This window comes from Condylostylus longicornis, unplaced genomic scaffold (genome assembly GCF_029603195.1).
Source record: "Condylostylus longicornis isolate FDR11 unplaced genomic scaffold, ASM2960319v2 ptg000091l, whole genome shotgun sequence".
Classification (NCBI taxonomy): Eukaryota; Metazoa; Arthropoda; class Insecta; order Diptera; family Dolichopodidae; genus Condylostylus; species Condylostylus longicornis.
In genome coordinates this window covers 1,794,623-1,818,106 of record NW_026578059.1, presented here as the reverse complement: position 1 = coordinate 1,818,106, position 23,484 = coordinate 1,794,623, and the positions used below count along the sequence as shown (strand labels likewise).

General features: G+C 25.0%; 1 protein-coding gene across 1 annotated transcript; it reads right to left on the bottom strand.

Moving 5' to 3' along the window:
- Window positions 1–2,134: 2,134 nt before the first annotated feature.
- LOC129613744 (transcription factor EC) lies at window positions 2,135–22,568 on the bottom strand (the record flags this gene model as incomplete). Its single annotated transcript, XM_055527940.1, has 6 exons — window positions 21,957–22,568; window positions 15,816–16,121; window positions 4,410–4,590; window positions 3,567–3,808; window positions 3,089–3,313; window positions 2,135–2,527 (listed from the first exon to the last, which is right to left on the bottom strand). Coding segments are annotated over exons 2-6 (1,080 nt in total), but the record flags the coding sequence as incomplete, so codon positions are not given.
- Window positions 22,569–23,484: the final 916 nt, after the last annotated feature.

Sequence of the window (23,484 nt, the reverse complement as noted above, 5' to 3'; positions counted from 1 at the left end):
TATAATTAAATTAAGATAAAAATGATAAATAATGAATAGAATAAAACAGAGAGTTTTTTAACGACATATTTTCCAATTCTAAAATGTCAGATTTTTTCATAGATAAATATTGTTTTAAGTTTATATATAAGTACATATATAATTTTCAACTGGACTGTAGAATTGACATCGAAACCCACAAGGAAATATAAATCGGAGTAGAAATCGTGCTGCGATGCGAATTTGAAATTTAAAAGATTTTTTTCATTGATTTCCTTTGCTTGTCATCATAAATGTACTTAAAATATTTATTTATGAAAAATTTTAATGCGGAGGTAGGAGAGAACAGTAATTCGAAATTAAAAAAAAAATTAAGTGATGTGCTCTATACTGAATTCTTTTTTGTTTCTTTATAGTTCTGAAGTTGACAAGCTACATCAATATTGTAATATAGCATCTCATGCACAGACATGTTTTGTAAATTTTTTTATATTATATAACAAACATTTATAATATCAAAACAATCATTTGTACTCTCCTCAATTAAAAATGTAATAATAAAACAACTTACTCACAAAAACAAAAAAGGGATGTAGAATAACAATTTTATTTAATTTGTATATTTAAAACAAGTAAGAAGAAAAAACACATTTTTAATACTAAAATTTAATGTTTTTCTTTTCTTATGACAATAGTCGTACATATGCATATGTACTTTTTATATCTTATGTGATTGTATTTATCTATATGTGTATATAGGAAATGCATTATTGGCCGTTAAAATATAACTGAAGCGATACTTTTGTATTTTGGAAGACGCTCACATAAAATGAATTTTGATAGAAATAACAATAAAAACAGTTGAACCGAAAATAATTAAATGATTATTTTAAGAAATTCTTTTCTCAATACAATGGCTGTTATTCAAAAATTTGAATGTGAAAAAGTATCGCATCAGTCTCATGCTTTTTTTTTATTTTTGCTTTTATTATTAGAAAAGAAAAAGATGGATGGATAGAGTAAAAATGTAGGCCAGAAATGTAAACTTGTTTTCAATTTATTTTATTTAACAATTGAGTCTACATGAAGGCATTATATCACGGGATATAAAATGTATGATGTCCCGTTAGCACGATACGTCTTTTATAATTATAAGAAATAATCAAAATTTTTAAATATGATGTGCAAAAATAATAATACAATAATGTAATAAAAACGATTAAGCAACCATATCAATATCACTAACCAATGAATCAGTGTCTGGTGACGACAAAAATGAATCAATATGTGATGTATGTGATGATGATAAAACATTATGTGTTGGTGATAATACTGTATCATCAATACAACCACTGAGATCAACTGTATGATGATGATGATGATGGTGATTATTTTGTTGATTAAGATTGAGATGATGATGATGATGATGATGATTTGATGATGATAATAATGGATCACCTAAATGTCCTTTTAATGATAACAATGAGGACGACGGTGATATTGATAAAGATGATGATGATGATGATGATGATGATGACGATGATGGAGACGATGAAGATAACTGTGATGATGATAATGATGATGACGTTGTTAATGATAATGTAGGTGATTTTGATTTTATATGATTTAAGTTTAATATATTATTATCATTATTTTTATTTTCATAATGATTATTGTGATGATAATTATTATGATTTTGATGATGCTGTTGTTGTTTCGATAAATTATGTAAATTAAGATCTGTTGTGCCATTTTTTTTGCTATTAATGTTATTATTATTATTATTACCATCATCAAGATCATCATCGTTATCAGAATATAAAATTGATGTATTACTATTATTATCAATATGACTTTTAATATTATCATTAATATTATTTTTATTATTATTAGTTTTGTTATTACAATTAATATTAACACTATTTTTTTTACAATTACAATTATTGTTTATAATATTATTACAATTATTATAATGATTTTTATTATTACAACATTTAAATCTAAAATTATTATTAAAATAGTTATCATCATTCACATACTGATTATGATTAGCATTATTAACAGTTTTACTATCACTGTTTTTACCATTTTCAACAATATTATCATTATAATTATTATTATTATTGCAACAATCATTATCATTATTAATATTATTTTTATTGATATTATTCTTGTTATTACAATTAATATCATCACAATTATTTAAATTATTATTTATTAAATGATTATCAATATTTGTATTTTTACATATACTATAATAATCATAATTATGACGTTGCGCTTGATGTTGATCATTATTATTATTATTGTTATTATTGTCTTCATTGTTATTTAAATTATTTTGTAAATCATGTTCGTCCATATTTAAATCATTTGGTGTTATTCTATCTAAATCATCTAATGTTATTGAAGCAGACGAGGAATGTGGTGATGATAATATATTATGTGATAGCATTGGATCACCACCATGTACTGGGTGATCATCTTCCATTAAATCTTCCATTTGACATAAATTTAATTTGGTCGCGTCGTTTATTGGCTCGATAATCTATATGATATTTTTGAAATAAAATAAAAACAAAAAAATAAGATAGAAATAAATAAATTAATTTTTTTATATAATATGTTCATAAAATGAAAATGTTTGAAAATTGATAAAAATATTTTCTGGGCTTTTTGAACGAACAAAAAATTTCAAACTAAAGCGGGAGAACTTTTAAAAAGGAAAGAGTTATATAGGCTGAGGTAATAATAAGATAATTAAAGTCCATTTTCATGTACATTGATCATTTATTGATCTGTATATAGTGGGTATGCAACCATTTGTATTTTATAAATTACTATAAGGAATGAGAAACAATACTGTATTTTTATGCACATCAATACGAGAATGTACATCAAAAAATCGTCGTCAAGTAGCAAGTTTATATAAAGTGTTATATTTATAATCGAATTGGTATATAAGTGCATAGGGACATTTTCACACTTGGTTATCACTGGTAGAATTGAGAGAGTCCACTCTATTTATTCTCATTCATATATTAAAAAACAAAAATTTATCAAAATTTAGCCAATTAAAATTTTTTTTTTTTAGATTTAAATAACTCACTTTTGAGGCTATTACTTCTGACATATTTGTAGGCATTCGGTGATTATGATGATGATTTCGTTGATCTTGATTCATAGTATTTAATTTATTATTTTGTTGACTTGAAGTCAAATTTGGACTTACGGATTTTATATATGCATTTGATATAGATGCCGTTGGCGAATATGAATTTATACTAAATTCTGTAAGTGGTAATCCATGAGATTTAACTTGCATTTCCAATTCCTATAATGTTAAAGAAATGGAAAACAAAAAAAATTTTTAATAATTTTTGTTAAGTTACCCCTAACTTATAATTGCAGAAATATAGTATCTATTTATTAAACAATTCAGTTTATGATTTTTTGTAATTGCTGAATTGTGTATGCATTGCTGCAATTATAAAGTCACGGTATGATTGTGATTCCGATGTCACTCAAACTATAAGTTTTGATTTTATAAAAAATATACAAAATACAATTTGAATACAAAAATATACCTGGATTCTCATCAATAAACGCCTATTTTGATGCTCAATTTCTTTGCGACGATAATCATTCTGTTTTAATCTATTTACTTCGTGTTTTAAACATTTTATATAATCAACTGATGATTTTAATATTGTTCCTTTATTTGGACGCACGTCACGTACAACTTCATAATATGGGTCATTGGTTTTAGGTAATAAAGTTCCTAGTTCTTTAATTCTGTCATTTATATTGAATCGTCTACGTCGTTCAACTATAAAAATATGAAAAACACAGTTTAACGGATCAAAATTTAGTGGAATTCATAATTCAATTCTTTTAGAAGTCAAAACTCTCAAAACAGGACGGTTTAAAAATTGTTCTAATTTTTTATTTAACAGAATTTCTTACAGTTATGGGTTGTAAAATAATTTTTATGGTAAAAATAATTACACCAATACTTCGCTTTGCGATGATAATTGGTTCCCGACAAATTCACTGCAATCAAAATGTCGCAATTCGAAAAATTTTTTGAATGGAATTGCACTGAAATATTAAAGATACGCTCCAGTTCTTAATCAAAGCATTTTTGAATTTTTTATTAATTTATTTATTAATATGAAAAGATTTGTTTTATTTTTCGATACCTACAAAAGCTTTTAAAACAGGTTTGGTTTCAAGAACTTTTATCAAATTGACAACAAAATGTAAATTTCTTGTTAAAGAAAATCATAATATGGGATTTCTCTTTTTATAATTGCCTTTAGCGTGTTTAGTTTATCAAGTCGCAATATAAAACTAATCAAAATTTTTTTCTAACACTATATAAAATGTCGCAAAGCGGAGTTTTAGCATATATATATTTTTATACTTACTCATATTATGATTATCTTTTTTTTGTCGATCTTTTGCCATTGCATGCATTTCAGCATCGGTTAGTATCCGAGGTTCTTCTTTAATTGAGACGTCATTACTAGAAAAACTTGTATCCAATTTTAATGATTCTGCTAAATCAGACGATTCAAATGTTATAATATCTTCAAGAGTGTCTTCAGCCTATATTTATGTTAAATAAAAAAAATAATAATTCAAACTTTTTGTTTCTATTATTTTACGAAATTCCTAATAAAAAAAATGTGGGTGAAAAAATTTTAATTAAATTTTTAGTTGCAGTTTTACAATAATTTTAAAAAATTTTTTGTTTTAAAAATGTACATGAAAAGTAGGTTAAAATGTAAAAGAATAAAGTATTTTCAATTACAATTCGTTATTGTGTTTAAGATCATATTGTTGATTCTACTTATCCACATACATATGTACATATTAAAGTTTTATGTATATGCAATAATCTGTTGGTATTAAAATAAGGAACAGTTGAATTTAATTGTAAGAGTGATTCTAGTTCAGTGATTAAATTCTCTTTATTTTTGGTGAAAAAAGTGAATCTAGCCCATTTGTGTTAAAAAATTTTGAACGACTTCCGAGATCATTAATACACTAAGTACTCGAGGTACGACATCTCCTAATACATTTTGAGTTACGACATAATATAAATTTGGACCATTTTTATTCGGTTTGCGACATTGTTCCTGATACGACATTAAAAATTTAAGACATAAATTTCTGGAACCAAAAATGTCGTATCTCGAGGACTTAGTGTATTTGTTTGTATATGGAAGAAAAGTTTGGAGCTCATAGGAAAATTGTCATATTCACTCATCATATTCACATATTCTATCTCCTCTTTCTCTCCCAGCCCTTGTTTTGTCTAAATAATTTATTGCCCGAAATTGACCAAAGACTCATTCCTGAAAATATTTGAAACCTTATATATGTATGTATATGGTATGGATACTGTAAGTATGGATGAATATTTCAAAAGTTTTATATTCTAGGCCTCAACAAAATTTTAACTTGTAATAAATTCGAAAACATTTAATATATTGATGGCATATCTTTAAAAATGGTTGCCCCTAGGGGGACAATCTATATTTTATTCAAACTGATAAAATGTGAAGTGAGTTTTCTCAGAAGAAATTTTTAAATAGTGAAAAATATAATCAAATATTATTTCTGCTCGTCCAAATAAAATTTCACTTATATTTTTTACCTTTCAATATAAAAAAATTGAAAATAAATTTATTTTTTTAATCCGAAGTTTTCTAACAACCTGATGAATACACAACATGAATCACAAAAATCAAAACAAAAATCATTGTCAAATTTTTTATAAAATAGTAATTTATAAGGTTACATTTTCATTATACTTTTTACGTATATAAATATACATATACATACATAGGCTTAAGCACATGCTGGCACACAAATATATTTTTCTATTTATGAATTATAAGTCACTTAAAATCAATGATCACGATCTGAAAATTTATTTTACATACGTACGCATACACATACATAAAATGAGAAGGGAATTCGAGCACGCACAATAATAATATGGATTGTCGTTTTACTTATTTGTTTACAGTCAATTACAACTTATGTACATATGGAAGGGGTTGGTTGTTCTCTAGTAAATAATATAAACAAAAAATAAAAAGTTAGTTATGAAAACACGCGGTGGAAAAAAAAAACGAAAACAATGTTGCATTTTGTGCACAGAGTTGCAGCATTAAAGCTTTTATTTTTTTTTTGACATTGATAATAAGTCGAATCAAAAATGATTTTTCATGTCAAGGTCTTTGTTTTTAATTATTTTTTTTTATTTTTTTATAGAAATATTATAACAAAAAATTAATTACAATTCCAAATAATATTAATAGTAATAATAATAATAATAATAATAACACTTATATTTAATGTGCAATGATTGATTAAAAAATTGGAAGATTAATACTATATATTAATTGTACATTAGAATTAGGTATTCTGGTAATAAATGCCTTTCTTTTTTCTTCAAACATCTTCCCACAATTTCATTGCCATTTCACAAGTGAGAAGTATGTGCATTATTCATGTAATTTTACAGAACAGATTACTAATACTACGCCCTCTATAATTACATTTTTGAATGTGAACGTAAATAGAATTGACAATAATGGGTTGATCAAAATTTAATCATGAATAAATATCATAATTAATTTTATTTTACATTTTATTATATTTTTTTTTTGTATTTATGTTGAATTGTATGTTTCTGACTGTATATACTATGTATGTGTATGCATAAATTTATTTTGTACGTTATTTACCTATTCTTTTTGCGAGGTAGTTAAAATTTTGAACGCATAAATTCCCCTCTAATATTTTTCACTATTTATTTAACATTATTATTTATAATACAATATTTTAATTGCTATTTTCAGGAGCGCAATTTAAAGATTTTTTTTTATTTTTTCGCTTATACGGTTTTCTTTGAAATTATGTAATAAAAAGTTTATAAATTTAAAATCATTTTTTTACTCTAAACTTGTTTTTCCAATTATATGGTTTTCCCTTGGAAGTTTCTATAGAAAAAAAATACTTGTATACAAAATTTCGGCTTTTTATTTAAAGGGGAAGTTTTTAAACAGACGCAAATACGGATGGACGAAAGTGAGTTAGTTAGCACCTTTTTCCAATATTTTTTGGAAAAGTTCTAAAAAGCAAAAAAAAACAACTCAGAAAGAGCCTATGTTACACATTAGTAACACAAATCATGCTAAAATACTAAATTTTTTTTAACAAAAATATGAAAATGTTCAAACTGTTCGGAATAATCTGTTTAGATATAGATAAAGAAGAGCATCACGTACTATTCACCAGGACAACAATATCTTGCCATTAATTTCTTGGTTGATTCCAAGATAGCGACGCAAATATATTTCACATATTGCGACTGTCTAATACTAACGTAAGACCAATGCTCAACAATGATGTGCATAGCTAAAATACACGAAACGCTCAGAAAACTCGAATCATCTCATCTAAATTCATATTTAACAACTAGGATACAATTTATACCAAAGCGTTCAATATCTTTAATAAAATAACATATCAGCTGAAAACGTTACTGATTGGATATTGTCATTGAATTCATTGAGTATATAAATAAATAAATGAAATAAAAATAAATAAATAAAATCTAATAAACCAGTTTTACTCAAAAGTGGACTTAGGATATTTCTAAATTAAGGTAACAACATAATTCATACATTTTTGCGAAAATATATCATATTATTTTTCTGATGTGTAAGCGTAAAATTGCAAGTCTGCAACATATGCATAAACTATTTGACCTTAAAAAACCGAAAAAAAATAAAAGTACAAAAAACAAAAGGCCTAAATGTCTAAATGTTATAGTTGATATATATGTACGTACATATATATGTATATTTATTAATGTTATTAAAATAGTTTATTACATTCATATTATTTTAAGCAAGTTAATTGATTCGTCATGTACAACAAGTGCGTATTACGTATACACAGCTTAATTTTTTTATACCCTGCACTTCGTGAAGGGTATATTAACTTTGGTATGGAGTTTGTAACTACTTGAAGGAGTCATCTGCGGTATGGACATATATATATATTCTTGCTCAGCGTAAAATTCTGCGTTGATTTAGACATGTCCGTCCGTCCGTCCGTCCGATCGCACGATAACTCAAAAACGAATAATGCAATCGACACCAAACTTTCGCAAGTTGCTTCTTTTGTGCCAAGGACGAACCCTATTGTTATTGGACCAATTCGGACAACGGGTTCGGGTAGCTGCCATACAACTCCAAAAGCAAATTTTTTATATTCGGCAAAATAATAAAGTCAGATTCATGAAACTTGGCAGTCGTGTGTCTAATTGTAGGTCAGACATGTCCGTGAAGTTTCTATAGAATGGTTTCACAGGTTTGAGTAATTGCTATACAACAATAAAAGGTGCAGGGTATAATTCAATCGGTTCATACCGACTGAAACGTTTTTACTTGTTAATATTTTAATCATGCACACTGGGTGAACGGCATAATTTTAAAGAAAAATTCAATATTGTTTAAATATCCTAAGAATTATATAATGTAATAATATTTGTATATGGTTATAAAATTAATCATAACGCCGGTTAGATTTCAATTTTATAAATATTTTGCAAAATAGTTGTCATACAAATTACGTGCCTAATATAATAACGCATACAAAAGATATATAGTGAGTAAATAAATGAACTCAAAATATTGAATGCAGCATTTTCGTACATAAACAAATTAATACATACTTATATTGCACAGAACAGCTATGAGACAGGGAATGCGTTTCGAAGTGTGATGGGAGTCAACGCGATTGACATATGGAACAAAAGTAAAGAATACTTAACTAATGTGTTAATACAAACATGGGTTAGTATATAAAAAAAATTTTGGATACAAAAGTTTCAATAATATTTTGGCATATACTGGCCAGAAGCAATAAATTGAATGAAGAATTATGGGAGAACAACATTGAGAACTAGAAGCAATATTGTGAACTTAGCCGAAAGTGAGCTAATTACTATGCGACTAGCACAAAGTACAGGGATAATTGGAAGGGATATAATGAAAAATCTACGTTTCTGAGAATGGTTAAGGATAAAAACAAAAAGAAATTTATTCTATATTAATAAATATGTACAGTTTAAAGGTGACTTGTTTGTATTACTTCTGAAATTTCAATTAGTGAACTCCATATAAAGTCCAAAATAACTGCTAATATAACTAGCTGCTATATAAAATGGTTGATGAGCATGAAATTCAATCAATATTTATTTATGTATGTATGTATGTATGTATGTATGTATGTATGAACTTTATTTACTATAAAAACTTTTCAAAATTTAATATACCTACATACATAGATACGCAGAATATTAAATTGTCATAATATATAAATTATTCTTGTCATTACAATTGTAATTGTATTCACTGTCATCACTTAATTTACCGTTTTTTTCCCTTTTTTCAGGTAAGTTATTGTGTTAATGCCGCTTTTTTCAATGAAAAAATTAAATAGGTAAGTATTATTTTGTTGTTCTTTTTTTATTTATTCTCTTTTTTGTTATTTTAATTGAAAATTAAAAAAAATTCATAATTAAAAACAATTATAATAAGCAATATAATGATTTTCTCAAAATGAAGTGGTCATAAAGCATAGCATTTCAAATTTAATAAAGATTTGAATTTTAATTGACTGCAATATTTAAAATGAAAACTTGAAAAAATATAATAATAAAAGGGCCTTCGGAATTTCCTTAATAAACAATAAAACACAAATATTATTAAATTATATGTACATATGTATGTAGGTATTATAGAGAATATTTTAAAAGAAATGAACTGTACAACAAATAAACAAAAGAAATACTGCAAATTATTAAGAAATATTTAAGATGTAAATATAGTTTATAATTTTTCGCTCAATTCATAAAAACTGCTTCATAACCTCTATTACTGCGTAACCTGCTCAAAAAGCATTTGAACAATTTCTATGCGATTCAAAATTGTCAACATATTACATTACTACAACACAGCTCAAGAATTTTATAGTTTATAAACTAGTGAGTTGAGTATAAAATTGTAAATTACGTATATGTATTAGAATATTTTTTATTCGGGCTTTATTCATACATACTAACATATGTATACATTTGAGAATTTTCGGAGAATTCATACTTTGGAGTTATTGCTGTATACATACATTAGGTCCTCGATTTACGGTGCACCTGATATACAACGATTTGGATTAGGACGTCTTTGTTTTAAAATTTATTATTCGTAGAACAATTTTTATTTACAGTTAAGACGCTTTATAACAAAGTAATAAAAAATAAATTTTGGTGAAACCAATGGTTTGTAAAGTTGCACTTTTCCCTTCAATGAGTGAAAATACAATCTAGCTTACATTCTAGTTAAAAACAATCTAGCTTTTACCTTATTTAAGCTAATGTCATTCATATACTGAAATAGTTCAAAGATTGTATATATGTAGGATGAGTTGAAAGAGTCTTTATTATAATACTCGAATTTATGGGTTAATTGCGTAAGTTAAGAAAAATAATTATATTTTTTTATGGCATGAAATTGACCGTTAGTTTTTACCATTTATAGAAATTTGGAAAAGCTTGCAGTTTCGGAAATATAAGGTGCGAAAAATTCAAACTATCCAAATTTCAACAGGCGATAACTTGAGAATGGGTGTAGTTGGAAAAAAATTTTCTATAACGAAATAAACTATTTACTAATATTTGAAAGCTGCTAAATTTCAGACTCTTACAACTTACGGTCTGGAAGAAAAACCACATCAAAAATTCGAAAAAAAAAGGGTTTTAGATAAAGGTTAATAATATTACTAGCCATTTTGCTTTTTTAATATTTCATTATGTTACGAGTATTATGTTTTAATAAAATTTTAAATTTGTTTATGGTTTCAAAATAAGTAGTCAAAAAATGTCATTTTTATAGTAAAAATCTACGTACATAATATGAAATTTCAGTTTTCTATCTTCAAGGACGTAGACAGACGAACGAACGGACGGACGGCTGTACAGAGTGAAACTATTTTTTCAAAACTTTTTTGAAAAAGTACTAAAAAGAGATAATTTTGATGTTGATCTATCGCATATAATTTACATTGTATAATAAATGTGTTAACATCGTAGAAGAAATTATAAATTTATAATGTACGTACATCCTTTCCAGATAGCCAGAGAGTACAATATACTCGTTGATATGACTATACACATATGTGTATGAAAACTTAATAAAAATACAAAAAAATTTTGCTGATTAAATTATAGTGTTCATTAGTTAAAAAATTATTGTTTTTTATTGTATGTAGTTATATGTATGTAGTTATTAAAATATGTTTTTTTGTTATTTGGAAAAAAAAATTGTTTATTTTTTCAATGTATAATAGATTGGAATTGAGTTATAACTAAATATTTAAATATTAGTAATCCAAAATTCAAATTCCTCTAATTCAATATAGGTACGTACATACGTCACTCGATTATAATGATGTCGTATATTAAAATAAAATTCCATAGTTTTTACGCTAATAAACGAGAGTTCCCTTGGATTAACAAGAAGAATAATAGAAAACAACAAAAATTTATAAAATTAAAATTCCAATTAATTTACTAATCTTTAATTCATAATCATTATTATTTTTTATAGTTTTTAACACACGTATATTATTCAAAAGATATTATAATGTTACCATTCCGTTAGTAACACGACCAACTCTGCCTAATACGATCATATCAAATATTCTTTTGCCAGTTTGAAATAAAATCTTAAAAAATTTCTAAGAAAAAAAATAAACTATAACTATAATAATGTTTAAAAGTAAGAACACAATAATCGCACCGCCACCATCGTGATTTATTGCATTGTCATAAAAATATCACAATATAGTTGAAATTTTATTATAATACCATTTAATATATTATTATGTATTACATATACGTATGTACATTTTAACGTGAAATAAATATTAAAAATACATATGTAAATATTTGGATATTTTTGCACGCGAAATTTAAGTAACTACATAAAACAAAAATATCAAGAGACAAAAAAATAAATATTAAGATTTTTTTTTTTGATACCAAAATATTCTTGGTTTTTGGTAACAAAATTTTCCGTGACATTAAAAACTTTGTAAAATTATAATTCAAGATAGATAGTTGATTTTTTTATTATTTACATTAATTGAAATTGCTGAATTGTGTAACTTTGTATAAAATTTCATTAATAAACCCAACCCGTTCAGAGACATAAACAGAAAAGCAAAACAGTTAAACATATTATGTTTAACTAAAAACAAATATACAAGAGTGTGAGGGAAATCAAATTACCTTGTTTCATTTTTGTATCTAAATGCAATTCGATAAAAAGATCGAAATAAAAAGTAATTAATTTCTACATTTCGTTCAAAATTTCAGGTAAATTTCTTATTACTTATATAATGAATTATATTTATGAAATTTTTTCATTTAATATTTTTCTATATTTTAGAGGCCATTTTACATTTATTTTTATGTATTTAAGTGAAGCTTATGTATAACTATAAATATTTAATATATAAGTAATGATAATTTTATGTAATCTACAAAATAATTCTCTATATTTATTTTGTTAATTTGCATTTTATATCTAAAGCGCTTTCATGTTTATTTAATCTCGTAAAAAATGAAAATTCGTAAATTATTTATTTATACAAAGTCATGTTTGTGAAATTTATTTAAAAAATTTTCGAGTTTATTTAAGTGTACATATATATTTTCAACACATTTTATATGCTCTGTATATATATGTATTAATATACATACATACATAAAATTAAATTTATAAATAGATTATTAGAATTTATATATATATATTTTATTACACACAGTGGTGAAGAAAGAAGATTAAAATTTGGATTACTCGGTTGGTAAAATACACTGACAGACAAAAATAAAGTTAGGTCAAACCAATGGTTTGTATTGTAGCACTTTTCCCTTCAGCAAGTGAAAGTTCTGCTTTTAAATACAGTCTAGTATACCTATTACACTATTTAAATTATTTTCATTCATAAACGAAACTATTTCTAGGATTGCATTTATTTAGGATGAACATTTTATGGAGTCTTTGAAATAAAGCAAAAATTAATGTAATGAAGGGTTAACATAATGCTCGATTTTAAGGGTTAATTGTGTTAGTTAAGGAAAATAATTATATTTTTTAATGTCATGGAATTTACCGTTAGCTTTTTCCGTTTATAGAAATTTGAAAAAACTTGCGATTTCGGAAATATAAGGTGTCAAAAATTCAAATTTTACAAATTTCAATAGCCGATAACTTGAGAGGGGGTGGAGATGGAAAAAACTTTTCTTCTAACGAAATGAAGCATTTATTAGTGTCGAAAAGCCCCTAAAATTTCAGGCTTCAACAGGCTGGGGTCTACAAGAAAAACGACATTAAAAATTTGGAAAAAAAGGACTTTAAATAACGGTAAATTTGAACGACCATTTTGTTTTTCTAAAGTTTAACTATAGTATACCGCGCTAGGGGAAGCAAGTCACTGCCTTTCTGCGTTTGCAAAATTTCCAAAATGCTTAGGGTTTCACTGCACTAAACAGTTAAAAAAATGGAATTTTTAGGATTTTGGGGGGGGGGGGCAGATATGTAAAAATTTTGTTCTATGGAAATAAGCTTCTAGTTAAGATCTATGTACGTATTAAATTTCAGCTTTCTATCTTCAAGGGTGTAAAAGTTTTGTAAACTAATAAGCAAAAGAGTGAAACTAATAAGTACTTTTCAAAAAATTTTTGGAAAAGTGCTAAAAAAGAACTTTAAATTAAGTTTGAAAATTGAGCAAATTAGAATATATTTATAAAATATGCATGCGAATTGTGTATAATATTACTCATTTTCAGGGCAATATTTGAATATTACAATATATTTCATAATTCTTGGAGTGTCGGTCAATTAATTTTGTAACTTTTTTAAAAATACCTAGGTATTTTAAAACGTCAAACTAATGCACAAACAAAAAAAAAAGAAAACCTAGCGAAAATATTGTAAAGACAAGCAGTTTCTGATTTAACTTATTACAGTGAAAATTATTTATCAGTTGAACAGCATAGAGTTTGATATATTCTAAGATTCGAATCAAGTATAAAAAGTATATATCATCATTTAAATAAGCCAAAATTTTAGAATATATTTATTGGCTATATCTTTGGTAAAGTAGAAAAAAATTACAAATACACGTTACTCTCGGAAAAGTTTTTACTGTTCACCACTGTTTATATGTATATAGTTAATATGCTTGTTTATATTATTATTAAATTAGATTTACATAATATGTGCACATATATACAGGGTGTCCGAGACTCAATGCTATTCTCGAAGCAGAGTAATAGAATAACTACAGACGAATAAAAAACACCTGGTGACATTTTCTTTAAAAGGGGTGGGGGTTTACCTCGTTTTCAAGTTTCGCCTGTTAAAAAAAAGGTACCAGAGTTTTTCCTGCATATAAATAAATATTTATCAGAGTTTTGTATTTTTTATTGAGATTTTAAAAAAAAAACTCAGAAATTTCTTAAAAATTTGTGTTATTTTTTTTTGATGCACTACAATGAAAGCTAACAGTTATATAACATAAAAGCTAATATAACATAACATAACATTTTCCTCTAGCTTTTGTAGTTTTATTAGTAAAACGTGTTAAAAGTTTTTAAAAAAACATTTGAAAAATGCGTAGCCACCCATTCAATTTTTTGCTGGAAACTAATCAACGAATCGTCCCTGGAATTATTTGCCACCTTATGCAAAACACCATGCATAAGTATCATATATATTATGATAATTATTATTATTTTTTTTTTTTGTTGTGTTATTATTTTGGTACATACACGTTTTTACTTGATAAATTAACTAAATTATTTACAAAAAATTGTTTTCATTATTATTGTTGTTGATATTAGTGTTATTATTAGTATTTCGTTTTTATGCATTTAATTCATTGTCACATTACTTACATTTTACCATTAAATGATATGTTAAAAAAAGCGTTGAAATTTAAAAAAAAATCTGTTTTTGTGTTAGATTTTGTAAAATTTTTTGGGGTCTAAATTTATCACATTTAAAATTAAAATTAAATCAATTTTTTAAAATGAAATCATGCTATAATCTTTCTTTGTTGATCACGAAAATTCATTTTATTCATAAGTCCTGCAACTTGGCAAAGAACACTAAAAAAAGAATATTCAATCCTTGTGTGAAATCGGTACTACTGTATGACTGTGGAACTTAGTTGGCAGTCACAACGTATATCAATAAGGTACAGGCATATATCAACAGACGCCTAAGAATAATATGTGGAATATTTTGCCCCTGAACAATAACTAACCACGATTTATGGGCGATTACGAGCCAGAGGCCTAAAAACATTTCTATAAAAGAAAGAAAATGAAGATGGATAGAAGACACTTTACAAAGGTCGAAATACGATAGCCAGAAAGGTATTAAAATGCAACCCACACGAAAAAAGGAAGATGGGAACACCATTATATAATGACTATATTAAATAGTCATTATATAAATTTTAAATGAAACCAACATCAAAATGTACAAAATATTATATAATACGAAACGGAGATGCCTTTAACTTTGAAATTTCTTTAATACATTATTAATACACCATTAAACTTGTAGTTGTAGTTATTGCTTTGGTAATTGTAAATATTACGTCATAACTGCATTAGTGAAGTTACGTAAAATAAATTGTAATGAAATTTTACATCATAAATAAAAGTATAAACTTACCTTTTGTTGTCGACGTGATATTATATTAAACACTGGCATTATTAATTTAAATTTATAATCAAATATTTATAATTTTTACAATAACGTTCTTTTATTAATATTATTTTAATCACCTCGCCCGTGTTTATTTTGTGTTTTGTTTCACTATTAAATATTTTGAGTATCCCGCCCACTTGCTTGCCACTTGCCCGCTGATTAATTTCAATTCCTTCCGTTCTTATCTCTTTTTAATTCAATGAATTGTTTTCCTAATTTATTCTTTTTATCTTTCTTTTGCTTTGGTTAGTGAAGGATTACCTTAGAATTCTGAAAATAATTTTAACTTATTAATTACAATTACATTTTATATAATTCAATATTATATAAAAATGATGTAAATATTTATATAGAAATAAAAGTTAAATACGAAATAAATATGAAATTGAAATTGAATTGAAAATCTTTGATTCAAAAAGTGCAGTAATACATATACGGTATTAATACACAACTCAGGAACTACAACTCATAAGCTGAATTTTTTATTAATACCGCATTTGTGTATTATATTGTAATTTTGAAGTCAGGGATTGTGTAACACTATATGTAATCTTTTACACTTATGCTAAATTATACTTTCTATTTACATACATATGTACCAATATGGCATTTATGTACTAATATTATAACTACATCAATATACATAGATATATGTATGTACATAAATAATTAAAATAAAACACAAATTTAATGCAAATATAACTCAAATGAATTTCAGGTGTTTTCTAAGTAAAGGTGTTTGTTTTTCTGCGAAAAAACAAAAATATTTTTTATAATTTTTTTCTTTTTAATTTTTTATGCAAATTTTTAAAATAATTTGTAATAAAAAATTGTAAGTTTTTCTTGTCTGGTTTTTTGTTTTAAAGTGTTTTCTTCTTATTTTGTTTTCGTTTTCTGGTTCTTGTTTTATATAATGCAACCCTATTATAGCAGACACATTCATTTAAAGAGTTTTTTATTTAAAAAATATTATCTTAACAATATAAAAAAAAAAAACAGTTAAAGCTTAAAAAAACGCTTAACAACAATTATTAATTATTATTACGCTTTATATGTACATATGTATGTATTTATATAGATACATAAATTTTCAAACAAACGTTGAAATATTAAAATTCCAAGGTTATTGGAGAGTCATTTAAAACAGAAATTAAATAAAATTAAAAAAAAAAGCAAATTTAATTTAGAAAAAATTTCAAATTCTGTTTTTATAATTTTAGAATATATGCTAATTTGCTTTTTGTATAAACTATATATAATAAACTATAGAATACTCAATATATAAAAAAAATTCAAATACTGTTGATTCAAAATTGTAGTAGTACTATATTTCTAAGCTTCACAAGCTGAATTTTGTTTAGCGCATTACTGTTATTTTGAAGTTATCCACAAACAACGAGTGCGTTACCTATATATTGTAGATTAATGAAGAGAGATATTGGCAAAAGAACTTCTTCCCTCCGATCTACGCAACCATTCATGGCTTATTGTAGTTTAACCATATTCCACTTATACTCAACCCAGTCCCATGTAAATACCCGAAGATATCCGTTAGTTATATCGGTGTCCATATAAAGGGACATAGAGGAACGTCATTACCTAAATATAAACAATGCAACTTTCAATTTCTACTACAAATAATGCAATTTTCAATCTATACTAATTTCAGCCATTCAAGCTGAATAAGTCAAATTGCCTGCCGTTAAATCAACATATTGCGATGCAAGAGAAAAAAAGTAGTAGTTATAAATATATAGTAGTTATATATATATATAGACAATATGTTGAAGCTGAATTACATAAGGAAATCCGTCCTAATTTTGCTTAGGATGTTACTTTTTTCGATAAAACAAACGTATAAACGAGGAGTGCATTTTATACATAGTTTCTGCATTATATACATATTCATTGTATACATAAAATGCGCTTTATACCAAAAATTTTAAAGTAATGCTGAAAAAAAAGTTCAGTTGAATTGAGGGATCAATATAATATTACTGGTAATTTTAAAGTCAAATTATGAATTTAATGTTTTTTAAACCGTATTTTTCAATTTTTTTTTTTTTTTTTTTGTTATAGACCGTACATTTTTATAAAGGGAAAAAAATAATTTACAAACGGAAAAAATTTCAAATATAGATCGCGTTGCTATATGAAATTTAATTTATTCCAATTAGCATTAGTAACCATTGAAAATTTATTCGAAAATCCAGAATAAAAAAAATATTAAATAAATAATACACATAATCAATTTTTATATCTTAAAAACAAATTTTATTTTGATTAATATATATTGTAAATGTTGCTACAAATATTAACCAACTAATAACAATAACAAATAAACTTAATAAATAATAATGGAGAAATGATTCACGAAGTTCTCCAAATTATTATACAATTTTCTTTGAAGAGCTTTGAAATAAAACAAACTTAAAATTCTTGTTTTTTTTTTGTAATTCTGCTACTTACTTATTTATGTCAGTGTTAAACTGATAAAAGATATAAAGTATTGATACACAAAATTCCGCATAACAGAACGTCATCTGCTGTACAATCAACATTTCTTCAGAAAATTTAAAATTGAAAAACAGTTTTTATGTTATAAATATCTTATTAGTGCCATAAAAGAAATGAAAAGCGAAAAACAGACGTAAAAATTAACGTAAAAATTAGAAGTGGCATACCTAGCGTAAACACTTACACAAAAACACCTGTTTTTGGATAATTTAGCACAATATGTTTTTTGAATTCCAGGGTTAATAAAATAAATTTATAGTTGATGGATGCATCAACTAAGTCGGTTTGTAAAACGACACATTTACGCTTTTGGAAACTTTATTCTAAAGATGGTATTTATTGGTAAATTGCATAAATTTAGGATAAGTCGTAAAAAAATAATTTCCAAAAGAAATTTGCACGGATATGAGGCATTGAATTGTATTGCTACTTGATTCAGATAAGCATAATATATTTTTGGGTAAGAGCGCGATAACTCTAACCTTTTTATGTTTATAGAAGTTCAACAAAACACTTTTTTATTTAAACTCAACATTTTTATATCCAATTATTAAAATAAATTGATATGTATTTTTATTTTCCGTTTATTTTTCTTTCATACCCAATATTCTACATTCTCTATATCCTCTCAGTCTCTATTGAAAATCAATAACATTATTACAATATACATATGTATGTATATATGGAGCTCAATCAGTGAAGTTGCAAATATATATAGTATCATTGCCAACAACTTTAACTCATAAATACTAAAGTAATCTTTACTTAAATTGACCAAATAAATAAGAAGAAAAAGCTATAAATAAGAAAATTATATTCAAACATCAATATGAGTGCATATATATATATATATATATATATATTATAAATTATTACACATTTGTATATTGCATATACATATTTACAAAACTACATAATTTATATTATATTTGAATTTATGTATGTTCATATAATTTAGAATTTTTTATACATTATGAAATGTAATCGTTCTTATATATAAACTTTAAGCATGGTATTTAATTTATTACGTGTTACAATAATCAGGGATCTCAGAAAAAATATTTCGCGCATATGCATACATAAATGAAATTAAAATAGATCCGAAAATAATAGAAGATGCGAAAAAATGGTATCAAACAAAAGATAATTTTGAAAAAGAATTTAGATCGTCTAAAAAAGATGAAAGGAATATTAAGAACTTCACGAATTGATCTGACCCATAATTGGGCATATGACTCTGTAATTGAATTCTCAATAAAGAATGTGTAATAAAAGTCTCATGAATCATTATCATTAATGCATATTATCTTTTGAGCAGCTAACTGAACCAATGCAACTATTTCATTAAAGTTTTCAGAGTGTATGTGAAATGTAATTAGACACACGTTTACAATTTCAAACTAATAATATCTTTATTAGTTTTTGAAATGTTTGAAATAATCTCTTTAAGTTGTATGGAAGCTACTCCAACTATTATCGTACGATCACATGGATGGACATGTCTAAATCAACGCAAAATTATACGCTGAACGAGAATATAATATATACTTATGTTCACACCGCAACCGGCATATCAAAGTTAATCGTTACATATATGTGTATAAAAAAATTGCAAAAATTAGAATTCTATATCCGATTTAACATTAAGAAAAAAAGAAAATAACTTAAAGTTGAATCAATGTGGTTTGAACAAGTGAAATTACTGCTTTCAATAACAATCAGCATTATTATATGGCTAAATAATTCAACAATAACGTTTACAAGCTGAAGTATGTAATAAAAGTAATTCTATAGATGCCAGGAATACATTCTTGATAAGAGTGGTTTAAGTTGGAATAGATAAGGTTGACGATTTAATTTTATTATCAATTAAAAAATTCTCGATTTGATCAGCATAGGGCCGAACGTATGTATTTTCTTTTTTTTCAAACTAATTGTTCGTCTAGGGAACATGTTCAAGAGGAGAGTAAAAATTTTTCGTACACATTTGTTTTAAATTTCCCAAATAAATTGGAACGGTAGAAACATATAGCAGGCGAACGAGGAGCAAAATAGGCAAATGGCAGGCGGTCAAGCAACCAAATGAACTGGAAAGCAAATAAACGAGCATTTAAAATATAAGCAAGTAAACAGATAATTAAACAATCAGGTAATTTTTCATGTTGATAAATAGGTTATAAGCCAAACGATTAGGTTAAAAGGCAGTTTGTGTAAGCAGATGTGTAATGAGAAAGGTAAATAGGTAAACAGTTGATCTGGTAGTTATGTTAGCTGGCTAATGGACAACCAAGTGCTACATGCGAATATAGCTCGTATATCTTCTACCTGAGTGGAGTTGTATGTATATATGATCAACAAAATAGCTTTTATCCTATTAATAATGAAAGCATGTTGATTGTCCGTATAAAAATATACATTTAGGATTGTCTTCCACTTTTTTTAAATCGGAAAGATTATTAAGTTTGCAATATCTCCCTTTTTAATTGTTGTATGCAATACGAGTATGATTGATAAAAACAAAATTTAAAAAATTTTCAGATATTTTGTTATCATATTATTGTTTAATATAATATGTAGGTTAGTAAATAGAGTGTGTGTGCAATAGAGTGTGTGCTCCACAAAAATTCATAAATCTAAAAAGTTTTTTAAGTATTTTTTAAAATTAAAGATTCGATAAGATTAATAATAAAAACTTCATTAAAGAACATATTAAACAATAATCTTGATACGTAATAAAATTAATGCTAATTAAATACAATATCATTTTAGTAACACACATATACACAAATTGTGATTTCTGTACTCATTAACAAGAATTTGATATACTCACTTCAAAATTATTAAAAAAAATGTTAATTTCAGAAATTCCAACAAAAAAGAAAATTTTTCAAAGTTATTCCTTATATGTATAAGCATAGTAAGGATCGCTTTAATTAAAAAATTAAAGTTAAAATTACTTTTATTAAAAATTTTTGTCAGAATATTTGTGCAAATATGCGGGCAAAGCAAATAAAATATCTCCGTTTAGCTGCACAAATAAGACAAAAAAGTTAGACATATAGCTGAGTGTACTTTCTTCTGTCTTTTTGGCGCTTTCGCTATCTTTGTCTCATATTCCCTTAACCCAGCTCAAATGATGTTTAAAATTTCACTCAAAAATCCATTATGTGCTATACAGTTGAGGTAACATTTTCTAAGATTTCAAAAATTTTTAATATAATGTTGTATTTATTCATTTTTAACAAAAACTCTCCCTACCTCCTATAATTAAGGTAAAATATGCGGTTAAAAATTTGTTTTATTTTTAACGTATATTACTATACTGCAAGTTGGATGTCAGGCATATACGGTTATTTAAATATTATATAAATGTATTTTAATGAAATGAGCACAGAAATTAAAATTAATTTTCGTTATTTATCCAGGGACTTCATAAAGTTGCCGTAATAGCAGATTATGAGTTACGGCAAAACAGTATTCCTTTATTGCAATTTTAAAATTTTAAAATTGCTGTAAAGTTCTGGGTTAACTTTAATTTTTTTTATAATAAAAAAATATGTACATAAAATATTAATATAAATAAAGTACCTAAATTTCATTGTGATCTGGATCGCGTTTGAGCTTTTCCAAAATAATTCGTTTAGATAATTTTGATATGGAATTGAACATTTTTCTTAAAGAGAAAACAAAAAAAGGAACGCTATTGAAATTATTGGAATTCTCATTCAATTCAAAAAACCCAATTTCAATATTAATGTTCAAATTAGCTAATTAAATTTGACATATAGATGACGCTCTTTTTTATGATCTTTAATATGAACACACGCAGGACTTGTTTAATTCTGCAATGATTTTATGTGTTTTATTTTTCTAAAATTTTTTTACTTCAATTCCATAGTTGAGTTCTACAGTTTTTACAAAAATTATCACCTTTGTTCTTTTTTTTTTTGTTTTTTAGCAAATTTCAAAACAATTTAATCGATTTTTCTGTGTTATTTACATGTTTTGAATTAAAATTCAACTAAATAAATTTTTATTTGTTATTATTTTTGGTTTTTAATGTTATTTAATTAAATTTTTTTGGGTAATAATGAGACACTTTTGTGGTTTTTTTGTTGTTCCTTTTTTTTTTAAAATATTTTATTTTTTTATTAAATAATTTGTAATTTAATATTAAAAAAAATAATAAAATTTATGACACACTCACTTATACACACGAGCATAGTGTGCATTTTTTTAAATGTTATTATAATTAAATTTAATTTGTTTATTACAATAAATAACAAAAAATTAAAGGATAATAGAAAAAAATAAATCAGTTTTGTTTTGAAAACAAAGTTAAAATAAATTTATAAAAAAATCAGAATTACAATTTTATAATTAATTTACAATAAAATAACAATAATTATTCAAAAACATAATAAAAAAATAGTTAACAACAAAATAAAACTAAACAAAACACCGAAAACAAAAAAAAATTATAATAAAAAATATTAAATAAAGCTCTAAACCGTATAACGTTTAAAAAGAAACTGTTAAATAAAATGAATTACCTACTATCAATGAACCGGTCGAATATCAGTCAGTAATTCTTAAAATTTATATATGTATTTTACCATATATACTATATACATATTTAAATTTATACATGTACGAATGTATATATACAAATAATATAGTCAGTGAGAATGTATGTAGATAAATTTAAAAAAGTTTATAGTTTTTAAATAAATATATTTTTTTTTGTTATTATTAAATTATTATTGTAACTCTGATATTTATGTATAGAATTGTATTTTCGTTATAACAGGCAAATCTCGAGTAATTATATACATACATATGTATGTATATGTTCATACATGAAATTATTTGAAATGAAATCGAAATTGAGAATCAGAATATAAATAAAGTGAACAACACATTACTCAGTTTAAGAATAAAATGGAGCTTACTTTAATATTAATTTTCTCGAATATATGTAAAACAATTTTTGGATAAGGTTATTCTATATTTTAAACAGTAGTTATGAGTACCTATTAGTATTTACTTGTATATGGAGGAGAAGTCTGAGATCAGTTTTTGTTATCTGCACTCTTTTCCGATATTCTGGAATTCT